The 17863-nt window shown below is 39.1% G+C and overlaps 1 protein-coding gene across 3 annotated transcripts in view; it reads left to right on the top strand.

The window, feature by feature from the left end:
* Tbc1d5 (TBC1 domain family member 5) overlaps positions 1–17863 on the top strand; it is a 463147-nt gene that overhangs the window by 367659 nt on the left and 77625 nt on the right. For all 3 annotated transcript variants that reach the window (XM_021186156.2, XM_021186155.2, XM_029471255.1), the window contains exon 16: positions 6693–6778. In XM_021186156.2, coding sequence (XP_021041815.1) covers positions 6693–6778 — 86 coding nt within the window. The remainder of the gene's footprint in view (positions 1–6692; positions 6779–17863) is intronic.

Below are 17863 nucleotides of genomic sequence, written 5' to 3'. Positions count from 1 at the left end.
GACAGCTACAGTGTACTTACATATAATAAATAAATAAATCTTTAAAAAAAAATAAAATAAAATTAATCTTAAAATTGTTCTTTTTTTTAATTGTCATTTGAATTCAAAATTATTAGAAAGGAGAGAATCATTCTGAGGAACATACAAATTCTTTAAACCACAGAAGTAATTCCCTGCCCTCTGCTTAGTGGGCACTAAAGGAGAGAAGGGAAGAAGTTCAGTGCATGAGAAAGACCAGGCTTTCATAAGAGGATGTTCAGAGGCCCAGCATTAGTGACAAAGAAAAGTTGAAAGACTAAGGTCCTACTTTCCAAATATAGAAGTATCAAATATGGGGTGGGCTGGGGGAGTGTGTTACTCTGGCATGCGCCTGCATGCTAAGTTCAAAATGTAAACAACATGAGAAAAAAAAAGGAAAAATCGTTTCTCTTCTGTTATCTCTTTATTGTGTAAAGTTAGAATTGTGCATAATGCACAGGTGGTTTAAAATGCTTCTCTGCCATCTGAGACCTCAGCGTGCCAGGGCAAAGATGCAGATGTCACTTTAGGGAATTGGGTTTATTCGGTATGTAAAATGGGGCTGGCATGGGCTCAGAAGTTTTTCTCTTTATAGTTGCCCATTTAATGTTGTTTTGCTTTCTTGTTTTTAATCTTTGTTTTTTACCTAAACATGTATAAAAATTGTTCTAATATTTTAACACTCGCTATTCATAATATGCCCATATTCTATTTTTAACATGATATTTTATCCAAATATGTTGTAATATTAGTATAGACAAGAGATCATTTTAATCTTGGTGCTGAGTTAATAGTCTAACATACCAAAGTAGAAAATTTTATTCCCCTTATTTTCTTAGATGAAAATCTATTACATGGCAGATGCATTACATTCATAACTTTTCAATTTTCAAATATTGTTTTAAAAACCTAAATTTTGTTTTTCAAAATCTGATGTTTTGTAAATTGATTTTGTCGTAGACATTTGAAATTACCTCACAGTATAAGCTGTTTTTATTTGCTTGTTGGTTGTTTTACTAAAACAATACCTTATATGGAGAAGGTATGGCTTGATGTACCAGCCAGCATAGATCTCACTACAATAGCAAAATGACTGTGCTGCTCCATCCTAAGTAACCATGAGTTCAACTCCTAATGGCAAGGAAGGAGATAAGGTACAAAGTCAGTGAGTTTACAGTAATGTCCAGACAGTAGTATCTGGGGTGTGTGTGTGTGTGTGTGTGTGTGTAAAACAGAACTGTATTTGAGTATGTAGTGTTCTATGTCTGCCTTTTTGATCCCTGTATCTGTATTTAATGATGGGGCAGTGTGTGCTAATAAGAGACAGAATGGTAAGACCTTCTGTGAACCCTCTAGCAGTCAGTGAATATCAGACCAAAGAATTCCAGCTTTAATTACAGGCAAAAGAAAAGGCACAATTAGCATTTTAATATAGAAATATCTTAGGCTTTAGGAGAATTATGATAAATCTAATGTTGCCTAGCGAACCAAAGAGGGGATATTACAACAAACTGTCTCCTTAGGAATATTTGTTGAAATAAAAGCAGCAATACTTCATCCTTATCTCTTTTGGATAATGATCACCATTTCAGGCTGTTCTTACTTCCAGCTTTAAAATACCTTTAGGTTTGTTTTGTTTAGGTTTTTTGTTTTGTTTTGTTTTTTGTTTTTTGTTTGTTTTTTTTTTTTTTGTAATTGGTAGTGTTTGTTTTCTATAAAATGACCAGAGAAAAACTGTTTGCTTGGCACTACCAGGATAATTGTGTTGGGAGAGTAGCTGCTTGTCAGCTTCCGCTTGTTCTTGCCGTGGCAGCTCTGACTCGGATGTGGTAAGGTTATGTCAGTCACAGCATAGTAAACTAACTCCTCTGCCATGGCTGAGGCTCTCCCACCTGCTCCCCTACACACCTGCAACATATGTTTGTCTAACCCTGGAATGCTTTGCCTTTAGGGTCCTGGGAAATTCCCCTCGAGCTTTTTGCTTATAAACAGCTGAGCGATTCATTTTTTTAATGACGGTTGCCTTTTCCCTAACGTTGGAGCAGTGATAAGCTCACTAAAATTAAGGTATTGTTCATCAAAGAAAACCATTGCACATAGTTTTGCAGTGCTGACTCTCCTTCCGAGCCTTATTTTCCCCTTCTCTAACCTGGCTTACTAATAAACATTAAAGATTGGTAACAAGATATTAGAAAAAGAAAATTGAGTAATTCATTTGTCAAGTATTTTCTTCATGCCAGACACAACTTATGTTACAAACATAAAATTCTTTATTTGTTGATTATTATAGGAACTATTTCAGTTTGACTTTTTTTTTTTTAAGTCATGGCCAATAAACTATAAGATGGCAATACTTTGGACATGTGGTAGGTAACCACTATGGTTATTAAAATCTCATAAGTTAACAAAATAGTGAATAGTATGATTTTATATCATTTTAAAAACTTATATATGTTCTCCTATCCAATAATAAAGACATCCTTTTTCCTCTACATACAAAATCTATTATGCTTGCTACATCTTCTTAGTATGTGTGTATAAATGCTGCCTGAGCTTGTGTGTGTGTGTGTGTGTGTGTGTGTGTGTGTAAAATGTTCCACAGAACCTCCTGTAAGCTTATATGTGTTTATTAGAAGTATAAGACATCACTTTTTCTACCTACTAAGTGTCACAGATTTTAGGTTGTCATACTACCATATCTGCTTTCTAGGTCAAAGTCTTTTAGGTATGTCGGTGCCCAGTGGTATCACAGGTTTATTATAGCCTCCGACTCACTGAAATACTATCAAGTACCTGACACCTTCTTCTCATTATGTTGTTGAGTCTCTGCTGTAGTTGCACAGGTGGTGAAAGTAGACCAAGGATGTGACTAACTCATCAGATGCTAAGGAGTAGACAGGGGTCTGAGTCCATGCCTCACTGTTGCATGCCCTCTAGTGTTTCTGTCCACAGTGTGGACCTGAAAGTAGACATACCTCCTGGTACAAAGGACTTAAAGACCAGTATCCCTGAAATTGGTCCTTTGTTCTTCTCATGTGTCTATGTAATGGTCCTCTGAAACATTCGCTGCTGCTCAAAAGTCAATGAGCATTTCAGCCTTTCCTTGTGGAGTTTCGAAAATGATTTAGAAAGAGACAGTCATCTTCAGATGAAGGATAAGATGAGGACATCAGAGCAGACAGTAGCCATTGTGACCCTTTCTTGCATGAATTTGTCATTTATCAGGTGCAGAACAAGAAACATTGTGTTTTCTCTGGTATTTGTATTTTCTTCTTGTAGTATCTCTCCTTAGTTACTCTTCATATGGATTAGTATTCAAGTATTTCTATACGATCGTAAAAAGTTACGTTTAAACTAAAAGAATTGAAATGTTGCTGTTGCAGGTAGAATAGGTAAGAAGGGAGGAGCGGTACATACCACAAACAGATCAGGCCTACTGAAGTCACCACAGGATGGCTGCTCAGCATGCAAAAGCTTATTTTCCAAGACCATTCCCTCGGTGGGATTTATGTAACTATCTCTCCTAGTGAAGGCCTGGAAAGGGAAGAAAGCTAGCTGTAACTGGTAGATGATTTTGTCTTTTAAATTGATTTTACAACTAAGCAGGTGTGGAAGTGGTTTGGGGGTCTTGTGGAAATAACAAAAGCATGTTGGGAAGGCAGTAGCCACTGCATGGTTCAGGTTGACTTAATATACTTTGGTTTGAAGATAATTCTGTAGTCGGAACACTGGACTGTGAAAATGGCTTTAATGACATACACAGTATTAGAGATCCACCATGAGAAATTGCAGATCTCATGGGGTCTGGTCTTCCTCATATACAATTTTATGTTAGTAAAAGTCTAGTGCCTCATATTGTAGAGAAAAATTACACATCTTAAAGATTATAAAGAAGAACTATTATGTTTTTATACATTATATTTGGAAGAAATTCTTCAAAATAGGATAAGTATCTCTTTAAGTTAGAACTCTGCTCATTCCTAATTTATTCCACTGAGGAAAGGAATTTTGTTTTAATGTTGGAACATAGTCTTACACATGTGTGTGTATAAATTCATGCTTAATAATGATTGGGATCAGTTACTTAGCTTTGATTCTGTTTTTGGCGCATTTTGATGGGTATTGAAGTATTTATTGTGATAGCCCTTTTTTACATTACATGAAGCCTTTCCTGCTTCAATCTCCTCCCATATTCTCTCCTTCCACTCTTTCAAATTCATGGCCTCACTTCTCTACCTCAGTGGTTCTTAGCCCGTGGGGTGAGATCCTTTGGAGTCACATATCAGATATTGACATTACTATTCCTAACAGTAGTGAAATTACTATGGACCAAAATAATATTTTGGTTGGGGGGGGTCACAATGTGAGGAACTGTAATAAAGTGTTGAGATATTAGGAAGGCTATGGACCACTGCTTTAATTGGTGTGTGCACGCACGTGTGTGAGTGTGTACACGCGTGTGTGTGTGTGTGTGTGTGTGTGTGTGCACGCACGTGTGTGTGTGTAAGTTTGTGTCTGCTAGATAATTTTTACTTATCAATGAAGTTTTACTTTTGTGACCCATAGTGCTTGTCCAGATCATATGTATGCATATTTCTGTTATTTCTGTTTTAATAATGCACCGTCTTAACGAGAGACCTTTCCTTTCACATAACTTTGAACAGTAACTCCCTTTTTATTTCCTTGCTTTTTCAGAAGTAGTTATTCAATATCAAATTCTTTTTGTTTTGTTTTGTATTTTTACTTTTTGTGTTGTTTCAGTACTGCAATACTTTAAACTATCTCCCTTTGATTCCAGCAAGTCTCCTAGGAGTTTAAATAGGTCTCGGTGAAGATAATATTGAGTCCATTCATGTGCTCAAGTCACATCATCATTCCTAATAATGGCTTTAAGTGCCTAGATAGATCCGCACTTCATGTCTTGAATTGCTTGTCATTTCTTTATAAAGATGTTTCAGGGACCATTCCCTGGGAGTGCTCTTTTAATATTTTCTAACAAAAATAGCATGATACTTTATTAGTTTATTGAAATTTAGAAAAGAAACCTTTTTTTTATTAGCAAAAACAAAATGCTTTTCCAGGTTCAGAGAATAAAGAGCAGAATCAGTCATGAATTGTAGTTTTGTAGGAGGTAATTTTTAAAATGGATGATAAGCAGACTGTGATCTGGAATGTATTCTGCCAGTGGCTTTAACCTCTATTTTATTTTTCCATTATACTTGGGTCTAGGTTGTCATCAGCTACCATGAGAAACCTATATAATTCGGAGAGAGAGAAAAGTTGCAGTTAGACTTAATAGTATGGTAGTCATGGACGCATCCGTTATCTTCATCAAGGCAATTCAGATTTGATTATTACAGATCTGTGTTGAATACCAAACCAATGGAATAGTAGCTGTAGTTAAATCAGGGGATTGTCATTTCTGTCAGATGATTAGGGCTGGCTTGGAAGAGATATGAACAGGCTGCGCTGTGTAAATACTCTCCTTTCAGTAAAAAGAGAAAAGGTCTTTCATGGCCATTAAGACGCAGCTTATTAGCTTGATGAATTTCAAACTATTTAACCTTAATTATATTTCCTCTATACCCCATACCAGCATGCAGGCATATCAGTACCTTGAGATGATATCTCCAAGGGCTGGTATCCAAGCATATCCGTGTTTTTCTATTAAGATAAAACTCAGCCATTCTGTTTCTAACTAGATCTTTCAGAGAACAGTGCATGCTCTGGTCTAAAGACCTAGTTGTTACCTAAATTAAATGCCTGCGTGGACATTAGAAAACATTCTATAAAACATTTTAGTGGGGATTATGTAATTTAATATGTTAGAGATTGTAATATACAATTAAATTATGGTGTAAATGTTATGATTTTATAAAGTGCAAGTATATTTAATTTGTATTAGTCTGTGAGGAGGTTAGCACATGAAATAATTAGTACAGTTTAAAGAGTAGCTGTACACTTAAATGGACACACCCAGTTTAATGGTTTGAAGACATTCCTGCCATACTATAAATAATATTAAATGACAGACAGGGCAGAATTGCCACTTTTATAGAAATGTGCATTGGTCCTTTTTCATTGGCCAGTTTGATGGCCATACTTCTAATATTTCCATTGGCTGACACATTTTTGGTACTTATTAAACTCATGAATAAGATTAGATGACATAGAAATTATTAACTTTAAAACACTTCATTTTTGGCAATGGAGGACTCAGTGTGCCATCTAGTGGACATATTTAGATTTCTGACCATCAAATATTTACAATTGTTTTTACCTTCTCCACTTATTGTCCCTTGGCCTCTTTTGATTATTCATGCTTATGTTACAAACCAAGTAATTATTCAATTTTGCTGAATTATCTCATTTTTGAAATATATATTTGAAAGTAACTGAAAGCATCAGAAACCAACCTAATGGCACTAATGTATTTGAACAACAACATAGGTTACAATGAAATATATTTGATGTTTCTCAGTTTTCATCAGCTAAGAAAGAACCATTGGAACAAAAGTCAGGTCTGATAATTATTAGATGTCTTACGTATGGTCATCTAGCCAGGTATGATGATTCTTATATGTCTTATATATGGTCCTTTAGCCAGGGATGATAATTACTAAATGTCTTATATCTGGTCATTTAGACACTGTTTTGTATTTCTTTTTCTTTAGAGAAATCCAAGGCCAGTGACTTACCAGTTCCACCCCAACTTAGACTACTACAAAGCACGGGGAGCCGACCTTATGAACAAAAGCCGGTAAGTCACTGTCCATCGACAACAGTTGTGAATCACAAACAGTCATGAAGTCATGGGGAATTTTTACATCTTTCCTAAGTTCTGTTTTCTAGACTTTAGCATGTCGGGGATAATATATGTAATGAATCTTTGTTTGAAGTTCTTTAAGGTATCATAAGACAATATTTTTATGATAGTGGTAATATGAGTTAATACAAGCACTGTAGTAATCCACAATCCATATGTAGTATCCTCAGCACACTGAGATAGATGAGCCTCAGGACATAGCTGTGCCACTCCTGAGATCCAGAACATCGCGTCACAGAATTACTGCCCACTACCATTTGCTGTATAACTATTTGTAGTAGTTTTAGAACTAACCTAACTGTCCAATAACATAGAAGTAGATAGAGAAGATGTAGTATATATACACAATGAAACCGTTTTAAGCCACAAAAGGCTGGGAAGGGGAAAAGAAGGCAGTATTGGCAGGATATGTTCAACATATAACATATACTTGCATGAAAATGTTCTTTTATAACAGTACCGTGTACAATGAATACATACTATGAAATTTTTAAATATATCAAAAGAAAACATTTTGAAGTTACCAGCTTCATATTTCTAACACTAATAAACATGAATAGTTTCTACTTGATATAATCTCTTTCTGGATCTTTACTGTTGAATGAAAAGAGGCATTTCTATGATGTATTTTTAAATTATTTCAGTAACAAAATTAAAATTGCGTTTCCCAGTTGACTTTGAAACTACAAAATAAGCTTATAAATGCATCTTGTGTGTGCATCAGTGATTGCATACATAGAAATCTTAAGGGTCACTGTAGGAATAAAAAACCATTAAAATCGTACTTTTAAAAGAAATGAACATTGGCATAAAGGGTTGATGAACAGTTTTGTTCTTTCATAATCCTGTGCTTAGATGTCTCAAGAGTTAACTTGTCAAACCAAAACCATTTCAAATTAGAATGTAATTTCAAAGTTTACTCTAGAAAACAATGTTAGCAATGATAGATAAATGCTGCCAAGTTAGCCACATTTTTTCTTAAACATTTTCCTGTATGTTAGCTTTTCTTGTGAATTCCAGCAGCCTACATATACATTTCTGGAGTGCAGACCTACAGTATGGTCTGCATTGAACTGACTGCTGCTTAGGGGCTGGTGGCTCCAGCGCTGTGCAGGGGTACAGCAAGGAGGCAGACTTTTAACTTCAACCTGAACCTTTGGTTACAGCAGTGAAACACTGCAGGAAACACTGCTACAAAAGCGCCCGCCTTGATGGAAACGTTTGTCTCTTACTTAATGTAATCATAAGATCAGCTTCGTGGCCCGTGAGACTGCCTGGAGCTCCATTCTATTTGTTCATTTCATCTGAGTCTTATTTCACAACTAGTAACTAGTTCGTTTACTTCAACAAATTTTATTGACTGTTGGATTTTGATTATTTCCGGCACCAAAGGTCCCCATGTAACAACCACACTCAGATCCTTACCGTGATGAATCCTGCCTACCCTTTGTTTTGTATGCTTAGATACTTAATTGTTGTATGTTTAAAAGAAAAAGGAATATTAGGTCCACTTAGTATATAAGGTCTCTTTTTTCTTTTTCTTTTTTTTTTTTTTAATTAAAGGTCATTTTATTCTTTCTTCTTTTTTACTTTTTTTTTTATTTTGGTTTTTTGAGACAGGGTTTCTCTGTGTAGCCCTGGCTGTTCTGGAACTCACTCTGTAGACCAGGCTGGCCTCAAACTCAGAAATCCGCCTGCCTCTGCCTCCCAAGTGCTGAGATTAAAGGTGTGTGCCATCACTGCCCGGCTTAGGTCTCTTTTTTCATTGAATACTTTATTTATTTACATTTCAAATGTTATCCCCTTTCCCAGTTTCTCCTCCAGAAACCCCCTATCCCATCCTCTAACCCCCTGCTTCTATGAGGGTATTCACCCACCCACCCACCCCACTCCCGCCTCCGCGCCCTGGCATACCCCTACACTAGAGCATCAACCCTTCACTGGACCACGGGCCTCGCCTCACATTGATGTTCAACAAGGCCATCCTCTGCTACATATGGGGCTGGAGTGATGGGTCCCTCCATGTGTACTCTTTGGTTTGTGCTTTAGTCCCTGGGAGATCTGGGGGGTCTGGTTGGTTGATACTGTTGTTGTTCTTATGGGGTTACAAATCCCTTCAGCTCCTTCAGTCCTTTCTGTAACTCCTTCATTGGGGACCCCCCATGCTCAGTCCAATGATTGGCTGCGAGCATCTGCATCTGTATTTGCCAGGCAGAGCCTCTCAGGAAACAGATATATCAGGCTCCTGTCAGGAAGCACTTCCTAGCATCCACAATAGTGTCTGGGTTTGGTGACTGTATATGGGATGGATCCCCAGGTGGGGCAGTCTCTGGGTGGCCTTTTCTTCAGTCTCTGCTATCTGGACACCCTAATGCCTCTTCCCTAGCAGACTGCTTTCGTGAAACAGCCAAAACCCTCAGTTTACAGCAGTTCATATTTTACTTCTGCTCACCCTCTTCCAGTGTTTCCCTCCTTCCATCAATCTTCCAGTCTTCTGGGTATTTGTGCCACCATCTCCTAACTTCCTCTGTCTCCGCTCCTAGGCCACCCTGGCTTTGAGCTGTTGCACGAGTAACTCTTCCAGTCTGCTCAGTGCTTCTTTCATCTGCCCTTGCCATGCCCTTGCTAGGGAGAGCCCTGCCCACAACCACCTCCTAAAGGACAACTTTATTATTGTCAGGATGCCTTTTCCTTGTCCACTGTCCCAATACCTTCTGAGAATTCATGCTTAAAAAGCAGCAGCATCCAGCTTGGGGTGGTCTATAGGGTCTGGCCTGTGGTAATCTAAGCTAGCTGAGGTCAGGTACTTGCTATCATATGTAACATGTGGAGGACAGAGGACAACTTGAAATCAGTTCTGTCTGTCCACCATGTTCTCAGGTTTGATGACAAGCACCTTTACCCAGCCAGGCCATCCTCTTGCCACCAATGCAATGGATATTTTCAAGTATATACACTCAAAAAATAATAATCTGAATAAAAAGAGAAACATAAGATTAGGAAAATGTTGCATATATAACAAAGCATAAAATTATTAATGAACAAAGAACATACACAGTTCAACAAGAAGCACAAGATTTTTTTATTCACTTTACATCCTGCTCATTGCCCCCCTCCTGGTCACCCCCTCCCACATTCCTTCTCCTCTGCATCTTCCCCTTCTCCTTTGGGGGTGGAGGTTTGTCTAGGTATCCCCCATACTCTGACACATCAAGTCTTTGTGAGGCTAGTAGGCGCATCCTTTCTCCCTGAGGCCAAACAAGACAGCCCAGCTAGAAGAACACATGCCACAGACAGGAACAGCTTGTGGATGGCCCCCACACCAGTTGTCTTGGCCACATGAAGGCCAAGCTGCACATCGGCTACATATGTGCAGGGAGGCCTAGGTCCAGCCCATGGATGTTCTTTGGTTAGTGGTTCAGTCTCTGAGATCCCCAAGGGTCCAGGTTAGTTGACTCTGTTGGTCTTCCTATAGAGTTCCTGCCCCCTTAGGGGGTACAATCCTATCTCCTGTTCTTCCATAAGAGTCCCCAAGCTCCATCCACTGTTTGGCTATGGGTATCTGTATCTGTCTGAATCAGCTGGTAGGTGGAGCTTCTCAGAGGACAGCATGCTTCTGTCTGTAAGCATAACAGGAGTATCATTAATTGTGTCAGGGACTGGTGCTTGCCAGGGGATGGGTGGGTCTCAAGTTGGGCAGATTATTGGTTGGCCATTCCCTCAGTCTCTGCTCCATCCCCTGTCCCTGCATTTCTTGTAGACAGGATAAATTTTGGGTTGATAGTTTTATGGGTAGATTGGTGTCCTTATGGCTCCATTGGGGTTCCTGCCTGGCTATAGGAGGTGGTCTCTTCAGGTTCAATATCCATAGTATAGTGAGTCACAGCTAAAAACACCCTGTTTGATTCTTGGGTACCTCCCTTATCCCAGGTTTCTCTGTCTCTTCCTGGAGATGCCCCATACCCTACCACAATACAGTTGCAGATTTCCATGCATCTCCTGTCCCTCCCCACACCTGATCCTCACACACACACCCCATTCCTCTCCCCATCCCCTCTCCCACCCAGTTCCCTCCCTCCATCTGCCTCTTGTGACTGTTTTATTCCCCCTGCTGAGTGAGATAAAAGCATCCTTGCTTAGACCTTCCTTCTTGTTTAGCTTCTTTTGGTCTATGGAGTGTATCTTTTTCCTCCTCTTCCTCTACTTTCCTAGACCCCTTCCAGACCCTTTAGTCTGTACTCATTCCCTAGAGAACTGAGCCTACAACATGACTCTGCTTATCATGAAGAATCTTTATGTCTTCAATTTTACTCCTTCTCTAGACTCATATTTCACCATTTATTTATTTATCTTGCATGTCTAATAGTCTCAAATGTAACTCTTTTCAGAATGAATTATTGATTTTTACCTCCATACCCATAAACACATACCTGCTTGCTGCAGGGTGGTTAACAAGACAGAAAGGGAGCCCCACTGTGGTGAATAGTACTACCCGGACTCCTAAAATCATCTTTGACTCCTCTGCTTTATCCCATATCACACATCAAGTCCACCAGCAAATCCTTCAAAATGTAAAATGTCCTGCAGCAAACGGGACCCTCTCTGTGCTGCTAGGATCAATGGATCACCATGACTCACCTAGCCATTTACCTCCCTGTTAGCCTCTCTGCTTCCTCCCTTTCCTATAGAAACCATCTACCACTCAGAACCCCCTTAAACACCTAAGGAAAATCAATCCAAAAATCTTTTCCCATGCCTCGCAGTGCAGTCATTTGCTATCTACTGTCATTCACTCTGGCTGTTAGTGCACACGTCCATTGGGCTGCAGCCATGTAACAGTGAACTGCACTCCACTGCCCATGTGGATGACCTCTCTATTCCCATGTCTAGAGCATTCTGCTCAAGAGTGCTCTTGGCACACACTCAGTCTCTATTCAGAAAGGCTCCTTCTCATGGGTCCTTCTGCAATAATGAACCCCTTCACTTTCTCCTTGGTTATCGTTCTGTCCTTGTTATATCAGTCCTGCCTGAGACAATATTTTATTTATATGTCTATATAGCTGTTTATTTATTTGCTCATTGGTTGTGGGAATGGTTCTGTGTGATTCTTATATTAAATAGAAACTCATAGCTATCCTTTTAACTGTTAACTATCCCTGCAATTCTGTTGTACAGCACTGTCCTCCAAGCCAAACAGCCTACAGCATAAGGTGTTGGGCTGTATCTGCTTGCAAACATCATCTCACCTGGGTTTGGTGACTCATAACATTTCCTCATAGATAAGTGTGTGGGGAGAGTCCTGGGATTCTCACTTGAGTATCCAGCCATTCCTCCCAACCAGTTGTATGCTATTCTGCCCTAATTACTTATGGCCTTGGGGTCCTAGGGAAGGGCTAGAGTATACAGGATGGGAAAGACTGGAAGGGGCTCCATCTATTATGTATGGCTTTATGGAAGCCATCTTCCATGAGATGTGAGGATTTTCCACTGTAGCCATGATGGGATTACCCATATTTCTGTGAAAAACTACTTACTGTGTTCTCTAAGCAAGCCCAATAAACTCATTGGTTCCCAGGATGAAATTTGGTGGGCTCTGGTTTGTAACTGGATACATTGGATTTTAACAACAACCACCCAATGTTAGAAGGTCCTCTTCATGATACCAAAGAAAAAATAAAAAGCACAGAGATCCACAACTGAGCAATGTGCAGAGTATGAAAGACTTTGGAGGGCTCAGGTTTTATTTCTTTTTTTTTTAATTAGGTATTTATTTCATTTACATTTCCAATGCTATCCCAAAAATCCCCCACCCACTCCCACTTCTTGGCCCTGGCGTTCCCCTGTACTGAGGCAGATAAAGTTTGCACGACCAATGGGCCTCTCTTTCCACTGATGGCGGACTAGGCCATCTTCTGCTACATATGCAGCTAGAGACACGAGCAGTGTGTGTGTGTGGGGGGGGGGGGTACTGGTTAGTTCATATTGTTGTTCCACCTATAGGGTTGCAGATCCCTTTAGCTCCTTGGTTACTTTCTCTAGCTCCTCCATTGGGGGCCCTGTGATCCATCCAATAGCTGACTGTGAGCATCCACTTCTGTGTTTGCTAGGCCCAGGCATAGTCTCACAAGAGACAGCTATATCTGGGTCCTTTCAGCAAAATCTTGCTAGTGTATGCAATGGTGTCAGCGTTTGGAGGCTGATTATGGGATGGATCCCCGGATATGGCAGTTTCTAGATGGTCCATCCTTTCATCTCAGCTCCAAACTGTGTCTCTGTAACTCCTTCCATGGGTGTTTTTTTCCCAATTCTAAGAAGGGGCAAAGTGTCCACACTTTGGTCTTCGTTCTTGAGTTTCATGTGTTTTATAAATTGTATCTTATATCTTGGGTATTCTAAGTTTCTGGGCTAATATCTACTTATCAGTGAGTACATATTGTGTGAGTTCTTTTGTGATTGGGTTTCCTCACTCAGGATGATGCCCTCCAGGTCCATCCATTTGCCTAGGAATTTCATAAATTCATTGTTTTTAATAGCTGAGTAGTACTCCATTGTGTAAATGTACCACATTTTTGTATCCATTCCTCTGTTGAGGGACATCTGGGTTCTTTCCAGCTTCTGGCTATTGAGGGCTCAGTTCTAAGTAGAATGTATTCCTAAAAACTCTCCCCTCAGGGATTTCTCCCAGATTCTTACCCAACTTGGTATGTATGTATGTATGTATGTATGTATATGTTTAAAGAAAGCACCGTCTTATATCATATATTCTAGTCCTCTGGCTCTTATTGTCTCTCTACCACCTCTTTCACACTGTATCTTGATACCTAGGTCACTGCAGGTTATATAGTAGTATCATTTTATGAACAGAAAAAAATTAATTTTGATGAAGTTAATCCCAGTGTTATTTGTTTTCCAATTCTCTAATTCACCTCAAATTAATTTTTGTATATAGAGTGATAAAAGAGTTGAAGTTTATCATTCTTTCACATTGTTCAAATCCTTAGTTACTGTCCTGGTGCTATGAAGAGACATCATGTCCAAGGCAACTGATTTTAAGTAATTTTAATTGTGGCCTTGCTTATGTCTCAGAGTCCATGACCATGTTGGTGAAAAGCATGGCAGCGGGCATTCTTGTTGCTGTAGTGGTAACTGAGAACTTACATCCGGATCCAGGCAAGAGGCAGGAGGCCAACACTGGGTCACATGTACACCTCTTCCGACAAGACTGCACCTACTAATCCTTCCCAAAATGCTCACCAGCCAGGGACCAAACATTCAGATACCTGAGCATGTGGGGGCCATTCTCATTCAGAACACTGCAGATGCATAGCCAGCTTTGCAGCACCCCTCATTTAAAGGCCTTTCCTTTCCCATTGAATTCAATTAAATTGTTGATTGCTAACTTGCCTGCATTCCTTCTTGGACTCTCCCTTTTCTCTCATAACACACTGGATTTTACTGTGTATTTTTAGGAAGTATTGATAGTTAGGTAAGCTGTCTTCCCATTTTTCTTCCTTTCCTCATTTGGCTATTTTTCAGTCCTGAATTTTCAGGTAACTTTTATGATCAACTCTTGGATTTGTACAGTTTTGGAGAGATGTTGGCAAGAATAGAATTAGACCTATAGAGTTTGCAAAGAACTAACATCTAGGAGCCTAGATTCTATCTTCATTTAGCTACACCTTCACATTTCTTAGCTATTCAAAAGTTATTATAGCTATCTAACGTATCTTTTTTAAATAAGAGAAAACAAATTCTCCTTTCCTGTGTCTAATTTGTGCCTTTATTTTTAAAGTAGGACCACTGTCTTTTGTGGACTCACATTTTCATTATTCTTTCTTCGGTACTCCTGCCTTGAGGCTATAGCAGTCAGTTCTCGAAAGATACTGGTTTCAGTGGCTCTGCCTTAAGGCTCTAACTGTCCTCCATATAGGATTAACCGAAGCTGCCCTAAATTTTTTGCATTGTATTTGGTGATTCTCAAATTGTGGAAAGAGGGGCAAAGAGGAAAAGGAAACTTCCCAGTGAGTGATCAATTCAGAATTATACCCTCTTCCATTTTAGTGTGTTCTTCTAAGATAGAGGCTCCTTGACTTCTAAGACAGTGAGTGTAAGCTGTGGTTACATTCTGGAATGATTCATATGGCTCTGGATCATAAGACCAGAAAATAAATCAAAGACTACCACTCAAGAAATAGAAGTGTTTATTCCTGTGGATACATCTCAGGAAACTTAATGGCTTTATATCCTATGATTAATGTATAGTTGCTAATTACTCGTTATTGTTAGTTTAACCAATGTTATAAATTGTTCAGACCCAATTAAGTAAGCTCCAGGGTGTACCTTATCCCTATCCATTTATCAGTGCCAGTGGTTTTATCCATAATAATTACTATTTCTTTTGCTTTGCACCATATTGGGAAACAGTCTATCTGCCAGGTGTTAGAGTTGTAGTCACTGGGGTTCAGGGAGGTGTTGAGACAGGGTCTCCTGTATCCCAGACCAAGGCTGTCCTTTCAATCTACCTTTCTTCCTATACCTCACAATCAACCAGAACTATGGTCTTTAGAACAGGATGACAATGTTTCCCTTACAGCCTAAACTCTTAACTGTGTCTTGTACTTTTAATAACATCCTACAAAATCTGGGGTTCCTTGAGATGGGAAGTGACTCACTCCCTTTTCTAAGATAAGAAACCTCATCTAGGTGTGGTTTCCCACACCTTTAATCCCAGCACTCAAGAGGCAGAGACAGATGAATCTCTCTGAGTTTGAGGCCTGCCTCTTCTACTTTGCATGTTCTAGGACAGTCAAGGCTACATAATAGAGACCCTGTCTGAAAAAGTTAGACAAAATGAAAAATAAAGATGTTTCTATCCCAAAAACAAGATGTGTATATGCACTTTTAAGTACTTTTGCACTTCACTTAAACATAATCTTTTTAATATGATTTTTGATTAATATATAAGGTACTAGATAACGGTAAGGCATTTTTGAACAGGTGTAATAAATAGATTCTCTTTCCTCCTTGTCTCCCTAACCCATAGTTCTCCCTAACCCCCTCTAAATCTGTCCTTTCTCGAGTCTTTCTCCCCCAGTCTTTCATGTCACACGTGTGCTTTGCCTGCCCCACACCCTTCCCCATCACTTGCTTTCACCCTCTCTTTGTCTCCTTTCTAGTTGTTAATACTTAGACCCCCCCCCAAATTTCACACACATCACAGACTAGGATCTAAACATAGAGGGGATATGAATTTTTTTGTCTTTCTGAGTTTGGGTTACCTTGTTTAATATTTTACCCTCCAGATTTATCCAGTGAGTGATCAATTCAGAATTATACCCTCTTCCATTTTAGTGTGTTTTTAGTGTGTTTAGAAAATTTTCCTGAAATTTTCATGTTTCTTTAGAACTGCCTAAAATTTCATTGTGCATATTTGGGCTGGCTCCATTTCCCTGCTCTCATGCAAGGAGCAGCAGCAAACATGGATGCTTTCATGTCTCTATGATAGGATGGATTCCTTTTTCTATGCCCAGGAGTGGCATGCCTGGGTCATAGGATGATGTTGTTGTTAGGTTTTTGAGAAAACCTCTACACTGGTTTCCATGATGGTTGTCCTGGTGTGCATTCTTCTACCATTGGCTGTCAGATTTCTGGATGACAGCCATTCAGACTGGGATAAGATGGTATCTCAGGGTAGTTTTATTTGCATTTCCCTGATGACTAGAGATGTTTAACACTATAAAATGTTTATTGTCCATTTGTGTTTCTTCCTTTCAGAATTACATGTTCATTTCTTATTCTACTTGTTGACTGAAAGTTGAGGGTTTTGGTGGTTTTTTTTAATTTTTAAATTTTATTTTATGTGTATAGGTGTTTTACAACCATTGTCTGTACCACATGTGTGACAGTCAAAAGAGAATATCAGATCTCCTAGAACTGGAATTGCAGATGGTTGTGAGCCACCATGTGGGGGCTGGGAATTGAACCTGGGTCCTCTGGAAGAGCAGCCAGTGCTCTTAACCACTGAGCCATTGCTCTAGCCCTAAAGTGACTTTTAATTAACTATTATTTAAACTCTATCCAAATCTGAGTAATTAGCAAAAAAAAAAGTTATCTAAGTCAATCTTTTTCTAATTTTAATATTTTTACAATTCTTCTGATATTGCTATTTTTACTCAACAGAAAATAACAGTAAACATTACCATCTGAAAATTTTTGAACGTAACAATTATGGCCATAGAATTAAGAAAATGAGGGTAGAAGTATAATCAGATCAAAATATATCCTTTCCCTTTATTTTCTTTAAATTTACTTTATGTAGGCTGGGCATGGTAGCGCACGCCTTTAATCCCAGCACTCGGGAGGCAGAGGCAGGTGGATTTCTGAGTTCGAGGCCAGCCTGGTCTACAAAGTGAGTTCCAGGACAGCCAAGGCTACACAGAGAAACCCTGTCTCGAAAAACCAAAAAAAATTACTTTATGTATTTGAGTACACTGTAGCTGTTTCCAGACACACCAGAAGAGGGCATCAGATCTCTTAACAGATGGTTGTAAGCCACCAAGTGGTTGCTGGGAATTGAACTCAGGACCTTTGGAAGAGCAGTCTATGCTGTTAACCACTGAACCATCTCTCCACCCTATCCCTTCCTTTTAAATGCTATTATTGGACTGGCAGAGAGTAAGGAAAAACTACAGACGTGAACAACGGAATGAACAAACCAGCCTTCAGCCTTATTGAAGGGAACATAGTAAAAAGAAATACCCTGAAAACTACATCAGCATGCAGGGGAGGGAATACTTCAAAATAAATTGAAATTGATCTAAAAAAATTGTATTTTAGTTAGTAAAATAAGCAAACTTTTTATTTTGGGAGCCTTTTTAAGGATTTTTGTTCACTTTTGTTAAGGAGAAGGCTTGTTTGTTGTTTAAAGCTTCAGAAATGCTTTAGGTGGCGGCTGGAAATGGGTCGTGACTCAAGCACATAAGGTAGTGAGGACTCTAGAGTTCTTTAAAGCAAGCGAGG

This window comes from Mus caroli, chromosome 17 (genome assembly GCF_900094665.2).
Source record: "Mus caroli chromosome 17, CAROLI_EIJ_v1.1, whole genome shotgun sequence".
Taxonomy (NCBI): domain Eukaryota; kingdom Metazoa; phylum Chordata; class Mammalia; order Rodentia; family Muridae; genus Mus; species Mus caroli.
This window is presented reverse-complemented; position numbering and strand designations above follow the sequence as displayed.